This window comes from Aquila chrysaetos, chromosome 3 (genome assembly GCF_900496995.4).
Source record: "Aquila chrysaetos chrysaetos chromosome 3, bAquChr1.4, whole genome shotgun sequence".
Lineage (NCBI taxonomy): Eukaryota > Metazoa > Chordata > Aves > Accipitriformes > Accipitridae > Aquila > Aquila chrysaetos.
This window is the reverse complement of record NC_044006.1, coordinates 25,426,325-25,446,282: the sequence shown is the minus strand read 5'-3', so window position 1 is coordinate 25,446,282 and position 19,958 is coordinate 25,426,325. Positions and strand designations below refer to the sequence as shown.

General features: G+C 36.6%; 1 protein-coding gene across 1 annotated transcript in view; it reads left to right on the top strand.

The window, feature by feature from the left end:
- The window catches only part of CUL1 (cullin 1), a 54,173-nt gene that overhangs the window by 14,966 nt on the left and 19,249 nt on the right, over window positions 1-19,958 (top strand). The window contains exons 3-8 of the mRNA XM_041122312.1: window positions 482-774; window positions 12,535-12,709; window positions 13,892-14,059; window positions 15,129-15,179; window positions 16,297-16,387; window positions 17,085-17,248. Coding sequence (XP_040978246.1) covers window positions 635-774; window positions 12,535-12,709; window positions 13,892-14,059; window positions 15,129-15,179; window positions 16,297-16,387; window positions 17,085-17,248 — 789 coding nt within the window. The 5' untranslated portion in view covers window positions 482-634. The remainder of the gene's footprint in view (window positions 1-481; window positions 775-12,534; window positions 12,710-13,891; window positions 14,060-15,128; window positions 15,180-16,296; window positions 16,388-17,084; window positions 17,249-19,958) is intronic.

The window sequence follows — 19,958 nt, the reverse complement described above, 5'->3', positions numbered from 1 at the left end:
TAGTTATCTGAAGTCTGGAACAGTTATTGATAACCAAAGAAAAAAAGTTATTTTTAGTATCTTCTGGTTAATCTTGGATATCCATCAGGATGCTTGTTAAACAATGAGTTACCACAGAACCCCAAGTTGTTTGGAAGTACTGGAGTTTTACTATTGTACAGGGAGGAAACACCACTTAGGACAGTGTCTGCTGCGTTTTCTTATTAGCATTAGAGTTTTGTTGTCAGCAGCACTGACCTAAGTACCTATAGGCTTTGGACAGATCTGGGCACTAACAGTCACATTTTGTAGCGGATTGCTGAATTGCAAAATTATGTTCCTTGGTTCTGGTATTTCAGATCTCATCATGGATTTCTCATCTGTGTAAATGAAAATGTTTCAATGAAATCATTAATTTTGTATCTTTTTCTTTCTTTGTATCTTTTAGTGTGAATGAATTTAGACTGTCATATAACATATATATTTTCTTTTCCTTTTGCAGATTATCTTCCTGGGAAACATCACTCTTTGTATGTAAAGAATATCTCACCAAGTTGCTGCAACTGAGTTTAGAATGTTACTTGGCTTGTGATTCTGATGGAGGAATAACCAGATCTCAGGCTGCTGCACTGGAAGACTTTACGGGAAATACAAAATGTCATCGAATAGGAGTCAGAACCCGCATGGACTTAAACAGATCGGTCTTGACCAGATATGGGATGACCTAAGAGCTGGAATCCAACAGGTTTACACCAGACAAAGTATGGCAAAATCCAGATACATGGAACTCTACACGTATCCTAATGCCTAAGCCTGTTAGTACTTTCGCTGTTAGTAGATTAGAGATAGCTTTTCACTTTTTGTCGTGGTTTAACCCCAGCCAGCAACTAAACACCATGTGGCCGCTTGCTTGCTCACTCCTCCCCCCTCCCAGAGGGATGGGGAGGAGAATCGGGGCCAGGGGGTGGGGTGGGGTAAAACTTGTGGGTTGAGATAAGAACAGTTTAATAACTACAATAATAACAAAAAAAATCGATGATAATAATATAATAACAATACTAATAATTGTAATGAAAAGGAATGTAACCAAAAGAGAGAAATTAGACCCAAGAAAAGACAAGTGATGCACAGTGCAGTTGCTCACTACCCACTGACTGATGCCCGAGCAGCGATCCGCCCCTCCCGGCCAACTCCCCTCAGTTGATAATACTGAGCATGATGTTCTATGGTATGGAATATCCCTTTGGCTAGTTCGGGTCAGCTTTCCTGGCTATGGTCCTTCCTTAACTTAGGATAAGTGCTACTTAGCAACAACTAAAACAGCAGTGTGTTATCAATGTTATTTTCACACTAAATCCAAAACACACTGTACCAGCTACTAGGAAGAAAATTAACTCTATCCCAGCCAAAAACAAGACACTTTTCTAAACTCAAAATTGCTTCATAACTATTTGACTTAGTGGCTTTTAAGAATATATTTTTATTTGGAAGATTAGCCTTTTCTATTTAATCTTACTGGCAAATAAGCAGGAACATTCTGTTGTCTGGAAAACTGTCTTCATAATTATGGCTACCTCTGAATTTCAGGTTTGATCACCATAATCTTTGACAGAGCAGATGTTTGAAGTGATTTTATTAATAGGTCTAATTTTAAGTCCACAATACACCAAAAGAAAACAGAAGTTATTTTTCCTTTATATGTTAGTCTCTGGCATTATGCTGCAGGTCTTATTGGTAATAAAGTCTGGTTACCTGGAAAATTTTTCTCTTGTCAACTTCAGAGTAATACTTTACTCTTGAGTGGTTTTATAATTTTCCAGCTGGAGTAAGAATGCACCCAGTGGATTTCTCTTGAATTCCTAGCTTGCATCAGAGAGCTGTTGAAATTTTTCAGCATGTCCCCGTTTTGGGAGTTGTTATAAGATGCTAAAAGGGGGTTGTGTTCATTCTTGTACATGTGTGCTGATGTACTATTTGTAGGAAACTTGTTTCTGTCAGGTAGTGTGTAAGGATCTTTTATAACTAATTTGAAGGAGAGATGTGCCTCTTGCTGTATTGTAGTTTCAGTATTTGACTTTAGATCTTTGTTTGGAAAGTGAGAAATCCTTTTATGTTCCACCTATAAAGTGGCATGTAAATTGATTTGGTGAGGAACCACCTCTGTGTTGCATCTGTCATTCTGTGTTCACTCTTGTAACCTTTATCGCTCAGTAGAGTAAGCAGTGCTTAAGAAGATGGTGGTACAGCAGAGTGTGTAGACATATGATAGAAGAAATGATGACTGAATACATTTCCTATCTTTAAGTAGTTCTGCTATTTTTCTTTATAATTTTTAGAGGTTTTGTTAATAAAGGTTATTGTTCTGATACATAAATTAGCATCTAAAGCTGTTGGCACTGATTTGGAATTGCATGTCAAATTTTAGTCTGTGTTAATTTTTTTGAAAGGACAGAGCTTTTATAAAAGAAAGAAGAGCTTGAAGGTTATAAAGCAGTTAATTCTGTAGTTCTCTGGACTTTCTAAGGAGATAGAAAAGTTTGTTTTCTGTACATATAATCTCAGAGTTGATGTGTAATCTTATCTGTGCCTGCAGAATACATGCTCCTGGAGGGGTGGGAAAAGCCCTGAGCAGTCTGCTGAGTGTTTCTAGGATACTTCTTTAATAGTGATGGGAAGATGAAATAACATTTGGTTTAGGGTCAGAACTTTTCCTAAGACTTAAAATGACTGATTTCTTGCAGCACTAGGTTCAGCATTGTTCTTGACTGAATGAAACAAGTCTGCAAAAGTTGAATATCTGATAGAAATCTGATGTGTAGTAGAACCTCTGAGAGAATTTTTTCTTCTGAGTGCCTTTAATATATTCCTGTTTGTGAGGTCTGTCAAGCAGGGCAGCTGAAAACTAAATACTTATTCTAATGGTAATGTTAAAACACTTGCTTTTTTCCTTCCCCTTCTGATGTTCCCAAACATTCTTGGAATAAAGCTGTAAAAGGGATATGTTGTCTATTAACTACTTTTTCCTTGTTGCTTCAAGGAGTTTTTGGGTCTGAAACAAAGGATGGGTTTTGTTACTTTTAAGTGAATTAATTTAGTGTATAATTTTGGTGATTGACTTTCATTTGTGGGTTAATTTAATAGTCTGATAACTCAGAATATTTGACACTGGTTAGGCAGGCTAAGAGTTTTTAATCTACTATGAAGGTAAGAGCGCACTTTGTATCCTATACCAAGTGCACATATTCAAAAGTTGGGCTTAAAAGATTCCCACCCTTTCAGATGCAGTATCTATAACACATTTGCTCAGTCTTTGCGTACAGCAAGTCTAGTAGATTGACGGACTTCTATTGCTAGAAGCTCTGCCTATCAAACAGCTTGGTTTGGAAAGCAGAACAGATGCAGATGAGTTTCAGCTACAGCTGTAATTGGTCTGAAGATCAGCCCTACTTACAAGGATGCTGGATGTGACAGCAGCAGTTTGGAAATCTGGTGCAGTGGACAGTTTAGTCATTTCCTCATCCTCTTTTGTCCTGCCGCCCCACGCCCCCCCCCCTTTTCTTTTTCCTGTCCGGGTATTGCTGCTGAAGTGGATTCCATTTCATCCCTCTAATTTATAAAGGGAGGAAAACCATGCATATAAGCAAACCTGCCTTTAGTCTTGTATCTGGTATCAAATTTTCAGTCAAAATTGATTGGAGATGTGGAAGGTTTTGTTGTGCCTTGTTCAAGTGAATCTGGGAAAGAATTGGAAGAATTACGCAATTCAGATGGTTTGGACCTCCATCCTACTTCCACTCATTTTCTTTGTTCAGAGTGTCTCTTTTTGTGAGACACTAGATTCAGTCTCTGGGTACAGGCCAGAGCCTGTACTTAAGGTGGTTTTTTTCCTTCATTCTAGTGGGAGAAGAGAGAGATTGATTATTCCAGGGGTTTTCTAGATCTGAGAATACTGAAGAGATGAACGAAGAAATCTTGTTTCTGAATGGTGGCTATCAAGATCCTCATCCCTACTTTTTCTAATTTAGATTAATTTGTGCTTCTGATTGCAGGGTGTATTTTTTGTCAGATCAGATGATCACCAAATGTTTTTCAGTAATGCATATTCTTTCATGATTCCTTTTGCCCTGCCAGCTATGCCAGAGCACCTAACCAGAAGAGCAGTCCTTTATGGAAGTTGCAATGTTTTTATTTACCACTCCTTACATGATTATGAAGATCAATGTACTAATGTACTTTACTTTCTGAGGTATGTTCTTCACGTTTCCTATTGAGAATTCACAGCTTCCATATAGAAACAGAATGCCTTTAGAATGGTGCTTGCTGTGGAAGTTGAGACTGGGGTTTTTTTGTTGTGTGGCTTGTTGTTTTGGTTTTGCGTTTTTTTCCCATGTGTGAGATTCTTGAAAATGAAATCCTTTACCTGGTTGCTTTTCTGTCCCTTACCCAGATATTAAGTAATTCCTAGTACTGAAGAGCCTGCAATAGTAAGTAACATCTTGTGACAGGCTATACTGCAAGCTAGCATAGAATTACATGTCAAGCATTGACTTCATGCAGAAAAGAGAAACAGTAAGATTAACGAGATTTCTAGTAACAGTAGACCTAACAGCATTGCTAATGTTGGGAGGGAAGGGCCTTTTTACCCTATTTTTCCTTTAGTGGCAATTAGTTTGGAGGCTGTTAGCCACAGGCCTAGGTTGCAAAATCGATGTTAGAGGAGTGATAAAGGCATGGAGGAGTCGCTCATGGAACTCAGGAGGTTAACAGCAAGTTTTGGTATACTGCACCCAAGAGGGTGGTTCACTCAGAAGCAATTCTCTCTACTTTATGCAAAGGGAAAAAAGTTCAAGCCGCTGTTCTGCAACAACAAAAAAGGAACCCCATTTGTTGCAATTAGTATAATTTCATTACTCCTTGACTATCAATGTATACAGAATATGTCTCCGTGGCATGTAGTCTGTTTGAAGGAAACTGCCACTTAGTCTGTCCGAGAGAACTGTGCTTGCGTGTAGCAAGTTGCAAGCTTCTGTTTTGAATTGTTGGTGGAAGACCTATTACTTTGTTTACTAGAATTATTCTTACTCAACTTACTCATATTTATGTTGCTGTAAGTCACTTGTCTTTATGGCCACCTCTTCTTAAACTCCATTTGGCAATGATAAAATATTTGTACATCTTTGGCAGAAGGTGATGTGTGTCTTTCAAACTAATCATATGGTGAGCCTGCAATTTATTTTCCTCAGGCCTCATGGTGTGAGAGGATGAATTGGGATTTACATACATTTGGATTTAAATTCTGCAGTGGAGAGAATGAAAGGATTTTGTTCCTTTTCTTGTTTTATGTATCTTAAGCAGATTCTCAGACCAGGTACTAGGCTGTCAGAAAACTTTCCTGCACTGTATTAAACTAGCATGATTTTTCATAGTGGCTTATACAGAAAGCTGAATAACTTTCTGAAATTCTTATTTTCTTCCTCCAAGCACACATCAACACCTCAATTTCCAGATATGATTGGTGAGTGGAAAGCTTAGTGGTGGACTTTTATTTCATGTGTGTACTTTTTATCTGAAATGTCAAAATTACTTTTTTTGGCATAAACTCATGCTTTCACTGTCTTGATTTACACAACACAATCTGAGAAGCATTTTTAAGGAATTTTTTTAGACAGTGTAGTTAGTTTATGCCCATACGGAACAGAGGAACCTTTTTTGTCCAGTTTTAACATTTTAAAAAAATGGAATTGGGAAAAATAAGACTGTTTAAAGATTCTAAGTACCATTAGTTTATAACAAATAAGATTTTTATCTAAATGAAGATATCTCAAAATCTTTGCATTGATAAGAAGACTATATAGAACTGTAGAAGGTGTGCTTGTTTTACTAAAAAGTGCATCTGCAACGTCCAAATTGGCTTTCAAAGTCTTTTGAATGTTGTGCACATAAAAATCATACTGCTGATTTCAACAGTTCCTATAATACATTTGAGTAGTTGTGTTTGGCATAATCATCATATAGCTCTTACGTGAAACTTTGAAGTAAAATGGCTGAATTTACCATGACTTAAAATTTGCTCAAGTCTTACACCCGTAAATTGGATTTTACAAATGTGTTTCTAATATTATTGTTCCATTATTAACCACAGTAATTCTTTTAAAAAGTAATTGCTTTAAGTATTTTAAAGTAAGGTTAGGTAAAGGTTAGGTTGTTCTGTCACATTTCATTTTTCTATGAAAAATCTTTTCCTTGTTTCTGAATTTGCTTATTGTGATTCATTTTTTTTTAACTTATTTTAATGAAGTGGTAGTTACCAATTATCGATCAGACCAAATGTAAGTAATTGTACATCACAAAAGGTTACTGTAATCTGTTTTATAAGCTGGGATTTTTTTTTCTCAGATATTAGCAAGTGGTAAATGAAAAGATTGTGTTAAACATGAAATAATTAACTGTAGTATGCTTACATTTTAAAAATACAAGATGACTTGGGGTAATGTGTCTGTTCATAAAACAGAATGTATAAATACATTTAACGTATTTCTTGCCTGTGGATAGATTCAGCACTATGTTGCCCAAGCAAAATGAGAAAGCCCTTCTATTGGCATCCATTTGCCAAGGTCTTTTGTAGTTCTTCTACTGCGATTCTTCTCCTAGTGGTTTTCACTGGAATTTCTGTATTCTAGTAGGATTTTAGATCAGCAGATGTATATTAAAGCTGTGAGAATCTTTTATTTTCTGATTGCATGAATCTGTTGTTACCAGGCAGCATGGTATGTTGTGGTTTGGGTTTTTTTTTTTCTTCCCTGAACAGATTATTATGCTTTTTCTGTACAGAAAAGATACTGGGGTGTTAGGGCATGTGCTTTTTGAACCTCAGAAACTGTTCCACTTTCTCTTGAGATTCTCTCACTCTAAGCCATCCATTCACTTTAATGTCAAATTGTTTAAGATCACTCTGGATACATCAAAGCAGCCTCTGCTGTCTGCTAGTATTAATCCTGCTTACATTCAATATGATATTTCATAGTGTTTCTCATGTGCCAGTTAGTGCTTGCATGGAACACGAAGGTAGAAGTAAACATATTTGTTTACATGTTCGAAGAGTACATAATATACCTTTTCTTGGGTGGAAAGGTAGGTATAATTGTATGGTTTTGTGTATATTTATAAAAATTGTTGCTTCAGTTTGAAAGAAGTGCAGAATATGTTTATATTAGTGCAATCAGTTCCTTTTTTTATGTTGTTCTCCACAATGATCACTTGCTGTTCTACTTGCTTTTTATAGTAACCAAGAGTATTCTGTACAAAACCAACTTTGGTCAATGCAAAGAACTTTAAACTTAAAAGCAACCTCAGTTATGGTGGTTCTTAGACTTCTTGGCATAAAGACTGTAGACCTCGTATATGCATTTGGCTTTGAAAATTCGTGTTTCTCTTGTAACTCAGTGCTTCTCTGTGACTCTTTGGCGTTTATGCCATGAAAAGGGAAGCAAGAAGTTATCTGTTAGTCTGCAGATGGCTTTTGCCAGAAGTTTCTTCAATCTCAGACTTGTAGAAATGTGTCTGAGCTCCCTTATGCGTGGATTTTCATAGCAGCTACATGGCTGATGCTGTAATAGCTCCTTCAGTCTCTGCCTCAGTCTTTCCCTGACTAAAATGGGGATGGTTTAACAGTGCAAGTGTATCTAATCGAAATACTTAAAATGTGTAATTGATCTTAGGATAAAGGGTATTGAAACACAAATGGAGAATGTGTGGGGTTGGGGGCAGGGTCTTAATTTTTTTTTGTTTGTGTTCTTTGAACTGTTTTGTGGGAGTAACCCTTTCTTCCTGGATGATGAACTGAACATACTTAAGATAGGCTCTTGCTGATAACCTTCCTGGAAAGAATGAAGGTTTCTGGATTTTTTGTTTTACTGCTGCTCCTCACAAAGCTGAAGTGGGTGTTTAAAGCACTTGTTCTGAAAAGTGATTGGTTTTTGGCAACCTCATAATTTCAAAAACTTGTGCAAAATTCCTTCATCTGTTTGACTTATGAAACTTTAAATTCACATAGGCATGTCCACTTCTCCTAGCATTTTACTTATGCATGAGGTGGTTTTGTGAGGTTCACACAGCCTAATCTTCTGGACATACAGGAGTTGAAATGGCTTCAATAATTCTGAAGAAAATATGTAAAGCTGTTCTCTCATAAATATAGTAAGCTGTATTGTTTGTATTAGGTGATTTTACAAGAATACAAAGCTTCCACAATCTTTCCTAGAAATTCTCCTGTCAGTAGTTTCAGTAACTATGTTGTTCTTGCATGCCTTTGGTGTAATCTAGGAAAATACAAATTTTTTACAAAAGTGGAATTAATCTCAACTTGTTCCTGTAGACCAGCTGTTGAGGTGACAGAGCACTCAGCATAGAGTTAATTACTGCTCAAGATAGGTGACATAGCAAATTTGTGCCTAAAACTGATTTTTATTATAAAGAGACTAGAAGTAATGAGGGAGAAATTCTGGTTAGAGAGTTGTTCAACTTCTGTTGTTGTTGTGTGCTTCCTCCTTTTCAAAAGCTTTATTGTCATTTCTCTCTGCCCTATAGTTTTGTGCTACACTGTGTTAATTCTGCTTCCCTTTCAGTTCCTTTTAGTTTTACATATCTGTTCCTCAAGCAGACTTATTCCAGTTATGTTAATTTTTCATAGCAAAATGGAAAAACTGTGGGGACCCAGCTGTGCTGCTGAAAGGGGAATCAGTTATTACCTCAGCAGAACTGTTTTCTTTATAAAAATTTAAGATTAGGGACTCATGTGAAACTGAGTAATTTGCACCCATCAGTGTAAAATCTAAGTGTTTTCCTGTTGTGTGTTGAATTACAAAACTGATACTTGTCTCACATAATTTCTGTTTGCAGTTGCTCCTGGAAGAAAAAAGTGCAGTATGGAGTATTTTAGTACTTTTCTGGGGCAGAGGGTAGATTAGAGGTGACTGTGGTGTGCCCAAGGTTGTGCTTTGATGGCGTACTTGCTCCAAAAGTATATGCACTACTACTGAAAGAGCCTGTTTCACTTCTGTGTGGACACAGAAGTTCAGATCTGCTCAGCAAAGGATCTGGCAACAGGGTCAATGGTTAGTTGTAGTGGCAGTCACTTCCCCAGTCCAAATTACTGGTTGCCTGCCTGAACTCCCACGCTACTGGAAAAGCAGGTGGCAAGGAAGCCCTCCAGCTGCGTTGTGTGTCAAGATCATTTCCTTCAGTGGAAGTGATCTCCTACAAGGCCATAAATTTATTATGGCCTGGCAGCATGGGAATTTTTTTTTTTTCCTTTGTACTGCCCAGGTTTAGAAACTGAGTAAAAGTCGTCAAAAGTAGTGTAAATTCTGTTGAAGAGAAAGGTGGTAAAATTGATTTGTCTTTCGCTGCTTCTTGTATCCCATTTTGAAGAGTTTCAGAGAAGAATAAAGTTCTGAAAAAGATTTCTCCTCTTAAACAGCACGATGCTGAATCAATTATAAACTTCCTTGCAGTCTTCTACCTCAAATTTTAATTTAGGTAAGTAAATGTCATTTCTTCTTCACTGTGAGGAGGATTTAGAAGCTTGGTCTTGATCTGTTCCTCCTGTAGATGGTTTGTTTGTCTGTTTGCTGGGCCAAATCTGAGGTTCAGCAGCCGGAAGCTTGGGGAGCAGTGCAGCTTCACTGTGGTGCGAAGTATTCTATTGATGAATTAACCTCTCTGCTTATTGTAGTATGTGAATTGCTATGCAGAATTGCACAGACACCCACAGAAATGTTTCCTAATAGCCATTTGGATATGTATATGGCTTCCAGCATACAAAGCAGTTAAGGGGATTAGTTTGCCTTCTGCAACCAAGAATCCTTTTCATAGCATTCCCTTGTGATTCTCAGATGGACTGTCATGTACTTCATTGTAAGCAGCACAAGTCTGATTTTGTTTTGAATATGTCAGTCTTTCTGTCAGTGGTTGGCTTTAGCAGATGGGAACACAGATTGTAAACAAAGTGTGAGAGAGCATTCTTTTATGTATAATATGTCAAAGAGTTATTTACACTTGCAAACTGCCTTCTGTGCAGGCAAACTAACTTCAGTTTGACTTGCATAAAACAACTAAACTACAGCATTTCAAAAGTGCTGTCTTGGACACTTTGGCTAGCAAGACTCAAGCCAGAATAACAAGTGAAGATGTGCATTACTGGTATATTTTTACTCCAGCTCTGAGTTGATTACTGTCAGGCATGGACAACAGGTCTCAGTCTCTCTCAGTGTTTACTTTACAAGGAATCCTGGGTTTAATAGTAAAACATATGGAGTTAGAAAAAGGCTTATATCTTTTAACCTTGGTCTTTTACTTTTCTGAAGGCTGTTGTGATTATTCTTGGAGAAGAACAGAAAGAATATTTTCATCAGGCAGTATTTACAAAAGCTGCAAGAATTACCCGTCATCTGGACAGTCCTTGTATTTTTAGGCTTGCTCAAAGCCACTTGGAATAGGAGAATTAGGGGAAGGAGTGGGCAAGACTGCCAGCGGGGTATTTATGAATCAGCCCTAAATTCCATGTGTTGTGTTGGAGAGACTTTCTGTACACAATTTGGAGGATCTTATATTAACTTATATTAATATTTTAAAGTTAAACTGTGAGGTAAGCCCTGCTTTTCTTGTTTGTGAAAAGAAAGTTGTGTATCTAGAAAAAAAAAAATTGTTATGCTATGTGGTGTTCCTCACTTGAACAGGGAATTCTGAAATTGAAGCGTAGATGGTAAAAGGAGCAACAGTGCCAGGAAAGTTGAACAAACAAATTACTAGGAACTAGAAGAAATCATTAATGTCCAGGAAATAAGTGGCTGATAGAGATAAGAGGCTGATAAAATTTCAGTTGCTAAGCACAAATGAAGGTTTTATGTTATTGGTCGATATAATGGGAAATCTAATTATTTGGCACCTGGATGAGGTAACAGGTAAGAAATAAATGTATGCTGTATGTTTTCAAAATGGGTTAATCTTAGGTAAAGAGCATTACTCTTTTGGACAGAATGTGGTGACTTTCTGAACAAGAACTTGAGTATAGACCATGAGCAGGCTTTCCTTTCAGTTTCACACAGACTGTGGGCCTTGTGTCTGGTGGCATGCAGGATACTCTGATCCTTAAACCCAGTTTAAGGATATGATTTGTCTGTGAAGCTTTTTTTTTTTTAAAGTAATGGCAAGAGAGTTAACTGGATATTTTAAGGGATTTTTCTGCTTGAGCTTTACTGTTTAAATACTAGAAGCAAGTCTGTTCATAATGACTGTAATGCATCATATATTTGGGGTTTATAATTCCCTCGGTATTTAATTGTGATGATGGTCTTCCATTATATTGTGCTGGTCTTTCTAAAAGGAAAGATAAAAGGCAAATCTCAGCAATGTATTAATTTCCTAATACGTGGCATACTGTGGAAGAAGCCTATCTAGTGGTTAAAGCTTGGCCCATTAGTTAAAACACAAATTAAATCCAAATTAGACCTTCTGGATTGCTTAATACAATGTTCTCTAACAAGGGATGTGACTCAAGCCTGCCCTTGGACTGTCAGTAGCTTCGTGAGTGCTTAGTAGCTTCAAGAGTGCTCGGTAGCTTTGTTCCTGTTGGCGAATCGTTTGCCAGATGAGTCATTAGGGTAATCTTTGTTGTCAGATCTGAGTCTTCATCAAGTTGAATTTGAGTGCTACCAAGCTAGTTTATTATCCTTGTTTGTGAAGTGCAGTTTCTTTGAGGATGCTTTCTCATTTGAAGTGTTTCGAGCAATGTGACTTCCACTTACTACTTTGGAAGAATTCTGAACATTTGAATGTTTTGGATCAGAAAACAGAATGTTTTCTTGAAATGTTAACAGATACAGCAAGTCTTCCAGCCTGTATTAGTATGAGAGGAAAAATTATTGCTACCGCATACTTAAATGTTGGGATTATACTTGTAGACTTTTCAGTGAATCTCATTTTATGGTGTGCATTTGAGTGTGTGTGTCTCACCATTACTGCTTTCTAGGTTTGTCCCCTGTCTATCAGTGTTAAATAGCCAAATCTTTTATAAAGGATTGTGTTTGAAAGAATGTAAAAATATTATCCTCTGTGTTTTCAACTACTGAGTGTTGCTTGAGGTTAGTGTTGAAATTTCTTCCTGTTCAAATGAAAGCTTATATATTTCTGGAAGGCCAATATAATACATCAAATAAATTCCATTTAAACCTTGAAAATAATCTTATCAGCAAATTCCACTGCTTTGTTTCCTTGGTGGTCTTGTTAAGTAAGCGTTAGGTAAATTTAATGTTGGTGTCAGTATTTGCAGTGCACTCGGCAGTCTGACACATTTCTGATGCAGATAATTCTGCTGAAAAATACTTCATTTTCTTAGCTTTAGTTTGATTTTTATGTGGGCTAATACATCATGTAATGTATTACGGTTAAGTCATTTACAGTCATATAAAATAGCTTATTGAAATTAACATGTTGTTTTTCATTGTATTTTTAATGTCTCATGCTGGCACATAAGTATTCCTTAACTTTTCCTGTCAGTCATGTTTATAACTACTGTACTAGTGTACACCAGTCTAATCAAGCGCGGGGAGCTGGAGTACCTCCTTCTAAATCGAAAAAGGGCCAGACACCTGGAGGTGCTCAGTTTGTTGGCTTGGAATTGTACAAACGGCTAAAAGAATTTCTGAAGAACTACTTGACAAATCTCCTTAAGGTAAGATTAGATCAATCTGCATTTGTAGTAGTAATATGGGCTGGGTTGAGATAAGCTTGTATCAACAAACCTAGAGGTGTATGCAGCCACTGGAAATAAACTGAATGATCTTGAAATTTGCTTTTGTCTCCATTACCCATTAGAATGTTTTGTAGGCTAAGTGTACCTGTGAGCTGCTTTTCCTCTTCAAGCTGAAACATCATTGCTGTATTTAATTAGACATAATGTTATGTGCTATCTTAAGCTGTCCTGTATCTTGAACAAGAATAGCTAGACTTTCTAACCAATTAACCAGCATATTAGTAATGCTGAAAAATGGGTTTCTGTATTGTTGAAAATGCCTGATGGTAGCCATGAATTTAATTTAATAAATAAATTACTAATAGAGCTGGATGTTGGGCTGCTTTGTAACAGAGTGGTTCCTAGTTATGTTTGGAAAGGAACCATGCTTTTAACTTTTGGGATTTTAGTTTTGAGCAATAATAAAAGAATTCTTAGTGTCCTATCAAGTCTACTGCATAATTAACTTGTGAAGCTGTATAAAGGCATCTCTGAGGTCTTATCCAGAATGCATTCCTGGTTTTATTCCCTTCTCCCTTCAGGCTGTAGTGGTCCAGTTTGGAAAGATACTTGAACTTCCATGTGTTACAACTTTATCTTCTTTTTTTCTGTAACAAGAACAAATGTGATGCCATAACCATTTCCAAGAATACAGGGTTCCATTTACTACCTGACAGGGTCCTAGAGAAGACCCCATCCATGCTCACCTTTTTCAACTCCCCAAGTAGCAGCAGTGGGAGTGGGGGGTATATTTTATGGAGATTGTCATGTTGAATGCATTACCATTGCACTGGCATGTTTTACCTAGCGCACTCATCGGTGTCACTTGTCTTTCTAATGTGGTGTGCTCTTGCTCCCTCCCACAGGAGGGATGGGTGTTTCTTCTGGAGCTTTGTCTATGCTGTGTATTTTTTTACCAGTGTTTTAATTTCTAAATCTCATACTGGCCTTGTGCTTTATTAATGTAGCATGATAATAGTGCTAGTAATACATTTAGCATTATGTTTCCTATAAATACATTGCATGGTATAGCTTTATTACCCAGACAATTTGTACACCCTTATATATCTTGGTTGTACCTTAAAATTACCCAACAGTACTGGCAAACGGTTGTTATTTCAGGATGGTGAAGATTTGATGGATGAAAGTGTGCTGAAATTCTACACTCAACAGTGGGAAGATTATAGGTTTTCAAGCAAAGTATTGAATGGGATATGTGCCTACCTCAATCGACATTGGGTTCGTCGCGAGTGTGATGAAGGTCGTAAAGGAATATATGAAATTTATTCAGTAAGTAGCTTTTTGAAGTGAGTGTTTTATCCATTCCATCTGTCATGTTTGCATTATCATCCTGCAGATTGCTCCTTGAAACTTGTAGGAAGTTCATAGAAGTTTTGAAGAAGTGGGCAAAATGGAAATCTCCCCACTTCCCATACTCTCACCCCAGTATATCTGTAAAAATTCCGTGGGTCTAAACCTGTGAGATGTTCAACTGCCTTGTACCTATTGGGATTACCGGTATTAGACTGTCACCAGTTGTCTGTTTCTGAATATTTGCTTCTTATACTGATATCTGTGTGCATCAGCATGGCCTTGTCATTCCACTTAGAATTCAGTCAAGTGTTTCAAATATAGATGGAGAAGTAAATTGCTTTTTTTTCTGTTGACTTCAATACACCTCTACAAATTTTTTAGCATCCAAGCTGCTAAGATTCAGTCAACATTTGGTTTGTTATAAGTTATTTTGGTACAGTTCTGAAAGATTGATATGTACTCTTGATAATTTTTTTTTTTTTAATGTGAAGTAATATAAACAAGGGAAGAACATAGCAGAAGTTCTGGATCTCAGATAACTAGAAGTACATTTTATTTTATTTTTTTTTATAAAGGATAATTATTGTCCTTGCTGGTGAAGTATTAGGAAAGCGATGTGTTATTTAACTGCTTTACTAAAATAACTGCATATGGTAGAAAAACAGTTGGTATCCTTACCCTTACTTCCTTCCCTCTTAACTTCACTAGCCTAATACTAAGGGACTGTGTCAGCCTGAAAATCGCCAACAGAAAAAGCTGTATGGTGTCAAAGTAACTTACAGGGTTTGTTAGTTTTCAGAGCTGGCAGTGGATCACTGTCAGAAAAGGGACATCTTAGGTAGAGTTGGTAATAAAGCAAATGGTAATTTTATTGTGAAACAGTCTTGTTGCATGAGAAATGTGTGCCAAAACATAATCATTAAAGTATGCTAAATAATCAGAACTTTTTTACCAGCTTTCCTTAAGGAGTTGTCCTGCATGTATATGTGTATATATATAAATATTTTGTTTATTCCATCTTTCATCTCCCTTCCCTTGCTTCTAGCTTGCCTTGGTGACCTGGAGAGACTGCTTATTCAGGCCATTAAATAAGCAGGTATGGGGGGGGGTGTGTGCGTGTATATATATATACATATGTTATAACTATAGTGTTATTTTATAGGGTTAATTTTATATATTGTTAGTAACTGTTCCAAGGAGAATTTGGGGGGTCCAGACCCAGAAAATAAAAAGGAGCTGCCGCCTTCTCTTTTGTGATGTTAAAATGATAAATAGTTGGGGGGAACAGGCCTTTCTCTGTGTGGTTGAACCTTGATACCAAGACTGTTCTGTTACCTCTTTGCAGAGGGAACCCTTGGCTTTCACTGCCCCCCCCCCCCCCCCCCAAAAAAAAAAAAAAAAAGGGCAAAGGGGACTCCTCTTAGATGAAGTAACAACTTCAGCTGTTTCTAAGCCAGACAGGAAAACAGGCTGACGGTCATGTCTTAAGGTTTGAGAGTCAAGATTGTATGAGAACAGATAGTGACAGGCCTGGGATTTTGGTCTCTTCTAATGTTACTGTGAATCTTTAAATTTGCACTGATGCCTGGGAGATACAGGTCAACCGAATATTTTTAATTAGTGAATCAGCACAATATAAAACAAGACATTCCATCACAACAAAATAATATATCTATGTATGTTGATTTCACTCTTATTTACCAGTACTTCATGATGAAAAGACTGTATTATATTATGAAAATACTAACTAGATTTCAGTTTAAGAGGAACAGTAGTTGCAACACATTATTTATCAGCATAAGCCAATAGCTTGCTTTGTGTAAAATACAGGCGGCTCTTACTGCAGAGTTTTCTTGTATTTCAGGTATAAAACAAAGAGAAGTTTGATTTAGAAGGTGCTTTCTGAAATAATAATAATAAAAAAACAACCACCACCAAACAAAAAAAAAAAAAAACAAACCCAAAAACCCAAGCACTTTCATACTTTTACAGCTCACCACTAATTGGACTGTAATTATGCTGTAGAACTTAGAGGTGTAGCATACTCTGTGATGTCTGTAGGAATTTTGTATGTTCAGGTGGTGTCCTTAAATTTTGTTCTCAGGGGGCTTGACTTGTCTTGAATATAGGAATACACTCCTGGTTAAATACTGTGCTTGACCTACCAGCTGCTTTCTCTGTGCTTGACTTGCTTTTAATCCCTGTTTTCTAAGGTAACAAATGCTGTGTTGAAATTGATTGAAAAGGAAAGAAATGGTGAAACTATCAATACAAGGCTGATCAGTGGAGTTGTACAATCTTACGGTAAATGAGATTTATTTAAGGTTTTATTACTGTCTTAAAAATAAATGAATATATATCCCCTATCAGAGCCCAGAAGTAGCATCCCACCTCCTTGGAAGTCCAGTAAAGATTTTTACGGTAAAATAAACGCAGTTTTATATTGTTTAAATCCATGTTTGTAGAGACGCTTGACACAATTACAGTTGATTATACCATACTTGTAAAGCTTGAAAGCGCAACTGATAGACAAGAACGTTCATTGTTTATGAATCATTTATTTGGGAGCTAAATCTGGAAGGTGGGAAGCATACTAGTTTACAAAGTGGAGTAGGCTTGGTTTTTGCCATTTGCATGAAATTGAGAGCTTTGCCATGCAGATTAATGTCTCGTTTCACTAATAAAAAAGCATCTATGCATATAATCTGGAACACTTAAGGGGAAAAAATGGGAGGGGAATTTGAACTAGCTTTTGAGATAGTGAAGTTTTCCAAATACATTTAGTAACGTATCAAAAAGTGCAGTTTACATGAGTAATGTCTTGTGCTGCTTATTTTTAAAACACAGAATAAAGGTATACTTTTAAAAGTTTAAAAAAGTGGTGCTGGAGGTAATTGATTACCTTTGTGTAAGTTAGAAGGAAGGTACCTGTTTATTTGCAAGAGACCACTTCATAAAAGAGAATTTTGTCATTACTTGCTCTTTGTTTGTGTTTTTGTAGTGGAGCTGGGGCTGAATGAAGATGATGCATTTGCAAAGGGACCTACACTAACTGTCTATAAAGAATCCTTTGAATCTCAGTTTCTCGCTGACACAGAGAGATTTTATACACGAGAAAGTACTGAATTCTTGCAACAGAACCCAGTCACAGAGTACATGAAGAAGGTAAATTATTTAATAAGCTTTGTAATTATATTCTGGATACAGATATTTTTTAGAGGTAAAGTAATATAAATTATTGGCTTTTATTATCAGTTTCTGAAAATGCTGATTATTTTACAGAAACAATTAGCTCTTTCTCCCTGCGGTGATTTGCTTCTGTGTTTATCTGGTACAAAGTTTGTCTCCTTAGTGAATTTCAGTAAGTACAATGAAAGTTTGAAAATTTCTTAATGGGCAAAATGGAAGAGAATGTTAAAATAAATTCAGATTTTGTTAGACTTCAAGACACCAAAATAGTCATTCTGCTTTAGACCTGCAAGTTTACTGTTCCTATACAAGCAACCGTGTGTTGGCACATTTATTGAAATCTCTTCCTGAGAAAGCTGGCCAAGGAAGTAGATCATTAATTAGCTTTAATTCTCTCGGGATATTTTAATGTAATGAACCCTACACAATACTTCAGATCAACAGAGGCCAGATTTAAGTTCTTAGATAGTCTCTGGTTTGGGGGATCACAGAAAGGGCAATTAAGAGCAAGCTGGATAAACATTGACTATTTCTAGCCTGGTTATTGGGTCAGTCTTACTGAATGTGAAATAAATAGGTCATCTTCCATCTTGGACGACTGCTGTTTTATATATTTTTCTCAGCACGTTTCCTCACTTTCTGAATTGCTTGTTTTTCCCCTTTCAGTTTAATTTTAAAAAAAAAAAGAGCTTTCTGAGTATGTAATATGCAGATATGCATCCTTCCCTACAGTATCTTTGTGTTTATTTTGTGTAATGTAACTTTTTGCCACAGAACCCCTTGTGTCTGAGTCTTGGCATTAAAGTAAATGATTTAGCCCCCGCCCCCCAAAAAAGGGGTGGGGGTGGGGAGTCCTAGAAATAACATAGTAAAACAAATCCTGCTTTTAGTGCATTGGGATTGTTGCCCAGTAGTTCCCCGACCTACCTATGTTTATTTTTCTGTTGTTGAATTAATGAGTTTTGCTACTTCCCTTTCAATTTCTTGTCTTTACTTTCATCCTAAAATATATATTCATAACCTGAATGATTGGCTCATCCAGGCTTCCTTGGTACAGGACAGTAAAAAGCTATCTGAAGGTAATTGCTATTTCAAGAACTAGAGATTAGTGGCAAGTAGAAAGAACTTATTAGTACCCCAAACAATCTTCAAGACTTCAAAAATCCACAAAAGAGCAACTCGCTTTGCTTGAAGCTGATGTTGAGGCTGAAAACACATATAAAGCTAGCAGAAGGCAGGGGAAATCTTCAGCAAGAAGGTGTGTAGCCTTAAGTCTCTGCTCAAATTAATATACTAGAGATGTATACAAGCTATTTGGGCTGTCTTGGTATCTGCTTACAGATAATGTGCATACATTGAAATCAGACTGAACAAGAAACTGTTTTCATTACTCATTTCCTGGGATTTAACTGATGAAACTGAAAAAGATGTGTATTAGACTACAGTAAAGATGATCAGAGCTTGCAAAATGATACAAACTAAGGGATGTGACCTAACTGAAAGGGGAAACTTACCAATTGAGCTAAAAGCTAGTTAACTGGAACAAATTGTCTGATCTCTCTTGTCTGCATGCTCAGCTGGAGACATCAAGAGAGGTCGTGCAAGTTTTCAGAACTATTAATTTAAAATTCAGATAGGTTTGTCCTTCAGTTTTATCTTACTTCATTATGCCTAAGGATTAACATTTTTTTACTTAAACATGATGAGGCAGTTTTGTAAACTTAATTATTTTTTTCTGTTTGGGTATTGTAATCTTGCATACCACTTAAATGCCTGGAACAGAGTAGTACTCCCCATAATTATTACTCAGGTATTGCTAGAATTAGGGTTCTTTTCTGTTCTGAAACACCTTAAATGAGACTGATGTGAAAAGCTGCAAGTTGTTCAGCGGTCACATGGCATACTAGCGGTAAGAAGCCTTAAAAGACATCTGTTGGAAGTATAGTTCGTTTGTAGTTCAGTCTGCTATTAGTACACTTACTTGGCTTTCTCACTGAAGCACTGAGCATTGAGTTCTAATTGGGGATAAATAGCATTGCAAAATAAAAACAAAAAGAAACCTGTTGTTATGCCGGTGTGCACTAAGGTACTCCATCAGTGTTACCACGATATAGTAGAATTTTGGTTGTTTCTTGTAGAATACTCAATGAAATCTTACTTAGAATTAGGATATGTGTATGTAGTTATACAGGCAGACTTACTGAGTTTAGAAGGATTGTGAATTTTTCTTCTCAGGCCAGAACTCATGAGTAAAGGTGGCATGGCCTGATGTGCTGTAGGGAAAAAGGTCAGTATTTCTTAAGACTGTCCCTTGAAATAAAGTCTCAAACTGAACTTTTGATCTTTATAATTAAAACAGCCAAAGATACTGTTATGTGAACTAATTATTTTTCCCTTGTTTTTGAAATATGACCTCAAAAGGAAAATGGAATAAGAACAACACAAAAAGTGAGAGAGGATAAGCAAATTTGAAGTCAGAGTGAATGTTTATTTTCATAAAGGAGCTCAAAGTGAGAGTTGACTGTTAACATTAAAAGTGAAGGTCTAAGGATATTTTAAGAAGCAGCATTAGAAATGGCAGAATTTCCTGAACTACAGAAATAAGAATTGGTTAACGTAAGATAAATAGTCCTACTAGTCTGATTCCAGTTTCCAGCGTTCATCAGAAAGATTTGCTGCTATTTGC